The following is a 10755-nucleotide window of genomic DNA, read 5'->3' as shown; positions in this document are numbered from 1 at the left end:
AAAAAAGGAAAGATTTTAGGGAGAAAAAAGGAAAGATTTTAGGGAGAAAAAAGGAAAGATTTTAGGGAGAAAAAAGGAAAGATTTTAGGGAGAAAAAAGGAAAGATTTTAGGGAGAAAAAGGAAATATTTTAGGGAGAAAAATACTTGAAAGCTCCAAACTTGAATTTGCTGCAACCTGGAGCAAGTTGGGAATGGTCACGGGGAAAAGGGAGAGGAACTTACTTGGAGCTGGTTCATCCAGGGAGGTTTAGATCAAAGATTGGATGTGGGATTTTGGGAAGGAATTCCTGGCTGGTCTGGAATTCCCAGAGCAGCCGTGGCTGCCCCTGGATCCCTGCCAGTGTCCAAGGAAAGGTTGGACATTGGGGTTGGAGCACCCTGGAAGGTGGAATGGGGTGGGTTGTAAGGCCCTTTCCCACCCAAACCATTCCAGGATTCTGTGATCCCTGAGAAGCTTGGGATGAGGTTTGGACACGGCCAGTGCCAGGTCCCTTCATGTCCCCAAGCCCCACCTGGGCTGTCATGGACACTGTGGGGGATCCAAACCAGAACCGATCCAAGGCTCCCCAGGGATGGCCATTCCTAAAAAACACCCTGCCCTGCCTGGAGACAGGACCAGGCTGGAGTGATGCCCCACAAATCCATGGATTAGCAGTATCCCAGGGTAAAATTCCCAGCAAAGTGGTGGACCTAGGAGATCAGCTCCACCAGGAACTGGCTCCATCTGCTCTTAGTGCCTCCAGCTGCTCCCCAGGGACGCCCATTACTAAAAAACACCCTGCCCAGCCTGGAGACAGGAGCAGGCTGGAATAGTGCATCACAATCCATGGATTATCAGTATCCCAGGGTAAAATTCCCAATAAAGTGGTGGATCAGAGAACACAGCTCCACCAGGAACTGGCTCCATCTCCTCCTGGTGCCTCCAGCTGCTCCCCAGGGATGCCCATTCCTAAAAAAATCCTGCCCAACCTGGAGACAGGACCAGGCTGGAGTGATGCATCATAAATCCATGGACTAGCAGTATCCCAGGGTAAAATTCCCAAAAAAGTGGTGGACTGGAGAACACAGCTCCACCAGGAACTGGCTCCATCTCCTCCTGGTGCCTCCAGCTGCTCCCCAGGGATGCCCATTCCTAAAAAACACCCTGCCCAACCTGGAGACAGGAGCAGGCTGGAATAGTGCATCACAATCCATGGATTATCAGTATCCCAGGGTAAAATTCCCAACAAAGTGGTGGACCAGGGAACACAGCTCCACCAGGAACCAGATCCATCTGCTCCTGGTGCCTCCAGCTGCTCCCCAGGGATGCCCATTCCTAAAAAACACCTGCCCAACCTGGAGACAGGACCTGGCTGGAATAGTGCACCACAATCCATGGAATATCAGTATCCCAGGGTAAAATTCCCAGCAAAGTGATGAACCAGGGAGCTCAGCTCCACCAGGAACCAGATCCATCTCCTCCTGGTGCCTCCAGCTGCTCCCCAGGGTTTGTGGCTTTTCCGGGCTTTTCCTTCTCCCACCTCTGCTGCCACTGGTCTGGATTCCTGGATTGAATTCCTGGATGCGCCAGGAATTTCCGGTGAATCAGGACCATGGTCAGATCCCTCTCTGGCCCAAAGGTGCTCTCCAGGTGTCCGGATGTTGGAGCCCTGGGTGCTGGGAATTTCAGATTTCTGTGCTGACAGGCTCTGGCCCCCAGGAGAGCACTGCATGTGAGCTGAGGCCATGGAGAAGGCTTCCAAAATTGACTGACAGCACTGGGATTGTGGGTGTGGAGTCGTTTAGAAGTGTGTGATGTCACAGGGTGGGAAACTCAGAGTTTGGGGTTTTAGAATATAGTAATAAATATAAAGCAAGATGGAGGTTTTAGGGCAGAGGCTGATCCTTCTTCTTCTTCATTTTCTTCACCACCTTCTTCTTAATTTTCTTCACCTTTTTCACCTTTTTCTTCTTCACCTTCTTCACCTACTTCTTTTTACCTTCATCATCATCTTCTTCTTCTTCTTCACCTTCTACTTCTTCTTACCTTCTTCTTCTTCATTTTCTTCACCTTCTTCTTCATCTTCTTCTCCATTTTCACCTTCTTCTTCTTAATTTTCTTCTTCTTCTTCTTCTTCTTCTTCTTCTCCTTCTTCTTCTTTACCTTCTTCTTCTTCTTCACTTTCTTCTTAATTTTCTTCTTTGTCTTCTTCCTCCTCCTCTTCTTCTTCTTCTTCACCTTCTGCTTCTTCTTCTCCTTCTTCTTCTTTACCTTCTTCTTCTTCTTCACTTTCTTCTTAATTTTCTTCTTTGTCTTCTTCCTCCTCCTCTTCTTCTTCTTCTTCACCTTCTGCTTCTTCTTCTTCACCTTCTACTTCTTCTTACCTTCTTCTTCATCACCTTCTTCACCTTCTTCACCTTCACCCTCTTCATATTCACCTTCTTCTTCTCCTTCACCTTCTCCATGCCTTTGGGTGTTTTTGTGTAATTGGATAAAAAGTCAGAAGTGTGTGATGTCACAGGGTGGGAAACTCAGAGTTTGGGGTTTTAGAATATAGTAATAAATATAAAGCAAGATGGAGGTTTTAGGGCAGAGGCTGGTCCTTCTTCTTCATTTTCTTCACCTTCTTCTTCATCTTCTTCTCCATTTTCACCTTCTTCTTCTTAATTTTCTTCTTCTTCTTCTTCTTCTTCTTCTTCTTCTTCTTCTTCTTCTTCTTCTTCTTCTTCTTCTTCTTCTTCTTCTTCTTCTTCTTCTTCTTCTTCTTCTTCTTCTTCTTCTTCTTCTTCTTCTTCTTCTTCTTCTTCTTCTTCTTCTTCTTCTTCTTCTTCTTCTTCTTCTTTTTCTTCTTCTTCTTCTTCTTCTTCTTCTTCTTCTTCTTCTTCTTCTTCTTCTTCTTCTCCTTCTCCTTCTCCTTCTCCTTCTTTACCTTCCTCTTCTTCTTCACTTTCTTCTTAATTTTCTTCTTTGTCTTCTTACTCCTCCTCTTCTTCTTCTTCTTCACCTTCTGCTTCTTCTTCTCCTTCTTCTTCTTTACCTTCTTCTTCTTCTTCACTTTCTTCTTAATTTTCTTCTTTGTCTTCTTCCTCCTCCTCTTCTTCTTCTTCTTCTCCTTCACCTTCTCCATGCCTTTGGGTGTTTTTGTGTAATTGGATAAAAAGTCCGCATTGCGGGTCACGGGTGGTTGGTTATTGGGTAAAAAAGTAAAAACAATTTAGGTGTAATTTCTTAATTGAATAATTTATCCTTAAAAGGCCTTGTAAAGAGAGAGAGAGACGGGGCTCCATTTTTGGTTTTTGGAGTGAAGTGCTGTAGAACTCAGGGCTTGAGAGATAAGATAGATAAGAACTGATAAACATCTGAGTCCCAACAAGAAATTCCAACAAGAAATTGTGATTTAATCCCTTGGCAGAAGAAAAGAAGCAAAGAATCCACCCAGGAACAGAGAAACTTCGGGACCAGCAAGGCTAAAACATCCAATGGCCGATGCTCTTCCTGCTTTTTGGATTTCCTGGGATGTTCCACGGACACTGATGGTGTCTCGGAGTGAAGTGCTGTAGAACTCAGGGCTTGAGAGATAAGATAGATAAGAACTGATAAACATCTGAGTCCCAACAAGAAATTCCAACAAGAAATTGTGATTTAATCCCTTGGCAGAAGAAAAGAAGCAAAGAATCCACCCAGGAACAGAGAAACTTCGGGACCAGCAAGGCTAGAATATCCAACGGCCGATGCTCTTCCCGCTTTTTGGATTTCCTGGGGTGTTCCACGGACACTGATGGTGTCTCCCTGTCTTGCAGACCAGCATCTCCATAGAGATCCGCTACCAGGCTCTGGATGGGACCATGGGCACCTGGAATGACAAGGAATTCCTGGAGACGCCCAGCGTGCACTCGGAGGGGGACGGGAGGTATTCCCTGGAGACCGACAGCCTCCTGTCCGGCCACCGGCACAGCTCCGATGTCTCTCCCGGGAAATCCAACCAGCAATCCACGGAGAGGAGCTTCAGGAGGTAACGGGACATGGAGCCCCTGGGTGTGGGATTGTGGGGGGACTGGGAGGGCTTGGATTGTTGGGAAAGGGCAGCGTCAACCCAGCGCTGCTCCAAGGGGCATCTCCTGCCCTCGGGGAATGACAAGGAATTCCTGGAGACGCCCAGCGTGCACTCGGAGGGGGACGGGAGGTATTCCCTGGAGACCGACAGCCTCCTGTCCAGCCACCGGCACGGCTCAAACGTCTCTCCCGGGAAATCCAACCAGCAATCCACGGAGAGGAGCTTCAGGAGGTAACGGGACACAGAACTCCTGGGTGTGGGATTGTGGGGGGATTGGGAGGGCTTGGATTGTTGGGAAAGGGCAGCGTCAACCCAGCGCTGCTCCAAGGGGCATCTCCTGCCCTCGGAGGATCCAGGGAACAGCTCCAGGTGAGCGTGGGATCCAGGTGAGCCATCAGTAGGTCCTGGTGCTCCACCACACCTGGAGAGAGCTGGACTTCCAGGACTGAAGAACTTGGAGGGAAAATGTCATTCCATCCTGATTCCGAGGGGATAAAATATTTGGATGGGGGTTAGGGCTCACTGGTGGATCCATGGAAAAGCTGCATGTGAGGGTGGGATCCAGGTGGCCTGCAGCAGGTCCTGGTCCTCCAGGATAGAGCTGGACTTCCAGGATTGAAGCACTCGAAGGGAAAATGTCATTCCATCCTGATCCTGAGGGGATCAAAGGTCTGGATGAGGGTCAGGGCTCACTGGTGGATCCATGGAACATCTCCATGGAACCTGTGGATCCAACAGGTGAGGGTGGGATCCAAGTGACCTCTAGCAGGTCCTGGTGCTCCAGGACAGAGCTGGACTTCCAGGATTGCAGCACATGGAGGGAAAGTGTCATTCCATCCTGATCCTGAGGGGATCAAAGTTCTGGATGGGGGTCAGAGCTCACTGGTGGATCCAGGGAACAGCTCCAGGTGAGCGTGGGATCCAGGTGAGCCACCAGCAGGTCCTGGTGACCCACCACACCTGGAGAGAGCTGGACTTCCAGGACTGAAGGACTTGGAGGGAAAATGTCATTCCATCCTGATTCCGAGGGGATAAAATGTCTGGGTGGGGGTCAGGGCTCACTGGTGGATCCATGGAAAAGCTGCATATGAGGGTGGGATCCAGGTGGCCTCCAGCAGGTCCTGGTGCTCCAGGACAGAGCTGGACTTCCAGGATTGTAGCACTTGGAAAGAAAGTGTCATTCCATCCTGATCCTGAGGGGATGAAGGGTCTGGACGGGGGTCAGGGCTCACTGGGGGATCCATGGAACAGCTCCAGGTTAGGGTGGGATGCAGGAGGCCTCCAGCAAGTCCTGGTGCTCCAGGAGAGAGCTGAAATTCCAGGATGGTAGCACATGGTCAGGAAGCATCATTCCATCCTGATCCCGAGGGAATAAAATATCTGGATAGTTGTGGTTGTCAGGGCTCACTGGTGGATCCATGGAACAGCATCAGGTGACAGTGGCTTCCAGCAGGTCCTCACGACACCTGGAGAGAGCCAAACTTCCAGGACTGAAGCACTTGGAGAGAAAGTGTCATTCCATACTGATCCCAAGGAGATAAAAGGTCTGGATGGGGTCAGGACTCACTGATGGATGGATGGAAAAGCATCAGATGACAAGGATGGATGGATGGAAAAGCATCAGGTGACAATGGCCTCCAGTAGGTCCTCACAACACCTGGAGAGAGCTGAACTTCCAGGACTGAAGCACTTGGAGGAAAAGTGTCATTCCATCCTGATCCAGAGGGGATGGAGGGTCTGGCTCCTGGCCAGGCCTCACTGGTGGGATTTAGGACACCTGGAATCTCAGGCGTCCATGGAGCACATGGTGCGCCCAGGACTGAGGTGGCTCCAAGGCCGCTGTTGGGGTCTCAGTCACTCCCCAGGACAAGTGGAATCTCACACCAGGAGATTTCTGATGGGAATTCCTGCGGATCCCCACGGTGGCAGGTGGGACACCTCCAGTTCTTCCATGGGAATTCTGGTTTTCCATTCATTTAGGGATCCGTAGCTTTCCTTGGGCATCTTTGTGGGCTCCTGGGATTTGCTCCTGGATGGGAACAATCCCAGGGGCTGAATCCTGACATTCCTTGCCACAAAGCTGCTGGAACCAGTTGCAATCCCAGCCTAGTGACTGGGAATGCTGCAGGTGGCTCCAATGGGATGGAGTCCGAGCTGGGATCAGTTCTCCATGAGCCTGTGGATACTCAGGGCACGATCCTTGGATGGTGATGGAGTGCCCATCCCTGGAGGTGTCCAGGGAATTCCTGGATGTGGCACTCAGTGCTCTGGGCTGGGAACAAGGTGGGGATCAGGCACAGCTCGGCCTCGATGATCCTGGAGGGATTTCCCAGCTTCTGGGATTCTGTAAATCCAAGATTTGCAGCCACAGGGGGATTAATGGAATGCTAAGGTGGATTCTCAGGCAGCTTTCCACATTTTTTGGAGTTGTTCTGTCCGGCGTGGCTTTGTCTGTGGGTCCCCACTCTGGGAGCTCATGAATCCATTGGAAAAGGGAACAGTTGGAACAGGGGAGACATCAAAGCCCAGAGTTTGCTGGAATTCTTCAGGAATGAGGTGGAGATGGAAGGGAGACTCTGGAAGTGGGAGAGGGGGAAGGCAGAGCCGGGTCCTGGTGTCACCCACAGCTCCCTCGGGAACACCACATTCCCTGTCTGCTCCTCATGGATCCACCACTTCCATGGTGGATCCATGAGGAGCAGACAGGGATGGTGGTGGATAAAGGAGGGCAATCCCTGTATTCCCAAATCATGGAATATCAGAACACTTCCGGCTGGAAAATCCCTCTGAGAGCACCGAGTCCAAACATTCCCCCAGAACTGCCAAATCCCTAAATCCACATGAGGATCCCAGCCTGGAGCTGTGAATCCAAACACAGCCCTGGGAATCAGCTGATCTTTCCATCCCATTTCCCCCCCTCAGGGTTATCCCATTTTGGACCACATTCCATCCGGGATTAGTGCTTTATTGTGGCCAAAAAGAGGGAAAAACGGGAGACAGAGGGAATATCCCTCTAATTGCTTGCATCTCTCCAAGGCAGTTCATTAACTGTGGGAACTGGGCTGAATCCAGGGAATTTTAAAGCAAATTGGAAGCGCGGCATCATTTTGTTCCCCGGCTCAGCGAGCTGGGACGAGGCTGAGCGGGAATGCGGCGATGGATTGAACAGGCGGATGCCGGGCAGGGAGCTGGGAATGGCACAGCTGGAAGAGGGGGTGTCTTGGTTTGAAAAGACTGCTGAGGAAGGCAGGAGCCTCCCCTGAAATAGAAAATATAAACCCCCTCCCTCCGAATTATTCTAATTTTTGAAATTAAGGGGCTGTCAGGCAAAGATATGGGAATAAGAATAACAGTTATTTATTAGGATAATTAAAAATACAAACACAATAGTACAAACAAATAAAAACAATCTTACAACCCAGGACAGAGGTCAGGCTGGCTGGGATGGGATATCCAGGTCCTGCCTGTGCCACTGGAATTTAGGGATGCAGGGAGCACGATGGATGCTCCATCCCTCAAGGAAGTGTCCAAGGAAAGGTTGGATGAGGTTTGGACCACCCTGGGACAGTGGGAGGTGTCCCTGCCCACGCCAGGGGTGGCACTGAATGGGATTTAAGCTCACTTCCCACCCAAACCAGTCTGGGATTCGAGAATTCCAGGGAATTGGAGGATTCCAGGGATTTGGAGGATGCTGCTGGGATAGCTCCAGGATGGGTTTTCTGGTTTCTCATCAAATGAATCCTGTGGGATGCAGCTCTGTGGGATTAAAGCAGAAAATTAAGGATCCAGGGAGAGCTCAGGGCCCCTTCCCGAGCCTCAAGGAGCTCCAGGAGAGCTGGAATTTGGGAAAAGGATGGAGGGCCAGGAGCCAGGGAATGGCTTCCACTGGGGAAAGGGAGCTTGGGGTGGGATCTTGGGAAGGAATTCCCAGCTCGGAGGGTGGGGAGGGACTGGGCTGGAATTCCCAGAGGAGCTGTGGCTGCCCCATTTTAGGAAGAGTTGTGGCGTTTGCCGAGCGTGGGATGTGCAGAGCCATGTCCTGGGTGGGGTCTCCAGGTTGGATTTTGGGAACAATTCCTTCATGGAAAGGGCTGCCCACCCCGGCACAGGGAAGGGCTGGAGCCCCCATCCCTGGTGGCATTTCAAATCTCTGTGGATGTGGCACGGGGGGACATGGATCAGGGGTGGCCTTGGCGCTGCTGGGGATGGTAGGACTCGGAGAGCTTTTCCAACCTAAAGGGCTCAGTGATTCCGTGATTTTGGAATCCTGAATCCCAGGAAGGACAGGGCTGATGCTTGCGGTGTTCCCACCAGGATGGAAGAGGACGAGCTGTATTTCCACAGCGAGGATGAGCTCCTGGGAGAGGGGGATTCCCTCAGCCAGGGGTCCCTGGACACGAGGTAGGGAGAGGCTCCGCAGTGTTGTGCTGCTCCGTGCCTTTTCCCCACGGATCTCCCGCAGGAATTGTCCCTGAATTCCCATTCCTGGGCTGCTGGTGGGGAGGAGAAGCGATGGAACAGCCAGAAAAGCAGCCTTGGAATGGGATCCGGGATGGAGATCGGGATATGGGCTGGGACACTGCCGTACCTTTGAGGTGCCCTTCTGTCCTGTCCCCAGATCCCGGGATCAGCCATTCCCATGGGAATGAGCTCCCTGCGTGTGCATGGAAGTTTGTTTGCTGTGGATTTTCTCGGAGTGACAAAAGAGTTTGGGAAGGAGCCAAAGAAGGGGAATTGCAGGTAAAATCCCAAGGATCGTCCCAAGAGGAGCTCAGCCAGAGGAAGGAGCATTTTGGGAAAAGCTCCTGGATTCCTGTGGGACGAGGGATGGCAGGAAGGACATGGAGGGGCTCATAATAACAGGATTTAACAGTGGCTCTGCCTTGGAGAGGGCGGAGTTGGACCAGGTGATCCCTGTGAGTCCCTTCCAATGGAAAATATCCCACCCTAACCCATCCCATCCCATGGATCCCATCCCAGCCCATCCCATCCCATTATCCCATCCCATCCCATTATCCCATCCCATTATTCTATCATCCCATTATCCCATTAACCTATTATCCCATTATGCCATTATCCCATCCCATCTGGTGGGTCCCATTCCATCCTATCCCATCCCATCCCATCCCATCCCATCCCATCCCATCCCATGATCCCACCCCATCCCCATCCCATTATCCCATCCCATTATTCTATCATCCCATTATCCCATTAACCTATTATCCCATTATGCCATTATCCCATCCCATCTGGTGGGTCCCATTCCATCCCATCCCATCCCATCATCCCATCTCCATCCTGTTCCATTATCCCATCCCATTATCCCATCCCATCCCATCTCATCATCCCATCTCCATCCTGTTCCATTATCCCATCCCATTATCCCATCCCATCCCATCCCCTGGAACCCATCCCATGGAACCTGTCCCATGGATCCCATTCCATGGATCCTATCCCATCCCATCCCATCCCATCATCCCATCTCCATCCTGTTCCATTATCCCATCCCATTATGCCATTCCATTATCCTATTATCCTGTCCTGTCCCATTATCCCATCCCATGGATCCCATCCCATGGATCCCACCCCATCCAATCCCATCCCATCCCATCCCATTATCCCATCCCATCATCCCATTATCCCATCATCCCATTATCCCATCCCACCTTTTCCCTGGCTGGGCCATGGATTCTGTTGGATCTCAGGGCAGAGTCCAGGATCCCCCTGGATCACCCATCCCAGCATTCCTGGTCAGCCTGGATCGATTCTGGCTGGGAGGGGCAGGAATTCCCCCAGCCCTTCCTCATGGAAGTCAGGGATGAGCGAGGATAAAATTGGGAGAGGGAGATTCCCAAAGCCAAGCCTTTTAAATGAGGTTTTTGGGGATAAAACCCTCATTTTGGGAACAGAGACATCCATACAAGCAGCATGAAGGAGGTGATGCAGGGAATACCGGAAATACAGGGAATTCCCTGGGATGGGAAAGGTTTATCCCCCATCCCAAACAATTCCCAGGTCTCAGCACCTCTGGGGATCATTCATGTTTTTTTTTTTATCCCTGTTTTCACTGAGAATTCCTGGAGGATTTTGCTCCAAGGAATGCCTGGTTCGGGCTGTAGCAATCATGATGTAATTTACCAGGAATAAAAAAAAAAAACTGGGAATAAAAGAAAAGAAATGGTTCGGGCTGTAGCAATCATGGTGTAATTTACCAGGAATAAAAAAAAAAAAACATAAAAACTGGGAATGAAAGAAAATAAAGGTTCCATATTCCAGCTTTTGGGAAGGATCCAAAGGCGCTGGGATGTGAGCCATCCTTTGGAATCCAAGGTAGGGCTTTGGTTAAAATTCCTTTGGGAACAAAAATGTCCCAGCTCCTTTGGAAGGCCTTCCCTTCTGCATCACTTACAGATCCCAGATCTGGGAAAAATTTGGATCGGAAGAATAAAAAATAGGAATTCCGGTGTTTCCGGACCTCCATTTGTTACAGGAAATTCAGTGGGATTGGGAGGGCTCCTGCTGCTCCCTGTCTTGGCCTTCCTCTTCCTCATTCCCAATCCCAATCCCATTCCCATTGTCCTTCCTCCATCTTAGGAATCCCTCCGGATTCCCTGTTTTCCACATGGGTGGAAGGTTTGTGGGCAGGGATAGGGAGGAAAAGGGGAGTGGGATACACAAGGAAAAGTGGGATATGCAGAGCATGGAACTCCATCCCTGGAA

At 50.5% G+C, this 10755-nt stretch overlaps 1 protein-coding gene across 1 annotated transcript in view; it reads left to right on the top strand.

The window, feature by feature from the left end:
* The window catches only part of OTOF (otoferlin), a 116535-nt gene that overhangs the window by 26210 nt on the left and 79570 nt on the right, over positions 1-10755 (top strand). The window contains exons 5-6 of the mRNA XM_041405191.1: positions 3782-3993; positions 8350-8436. Of these exons, the coding sequence (XP_041261125.1) occupies positions 3782-3993; positions 8350-8436 (299 nt within the window). The remainder of the gene's footprint in view (positions 1-3781; positions 3994-8349; positions 8437-10755) is intronic.

This window comes from Onychostruthus taczanowskii, unplaced genomic scaffold, assembly GCF_017590055.1.
Source record: "Onychostruthus taczanowskii isolate IOZ18803 unplaced genomic scaffold, ASM1759005v1 scaffold225, whole genome shotgun sequence".
Lineage (NCBI taxonomy): Eukaryota > Metazoa > Chordata > Aves > Passeriformes > Passeridae > Onychostruthus > Onychostruthus taczanowskii.
This window is presented reverse-complemented; position numbering and strand designations above follow the sequence as displayed.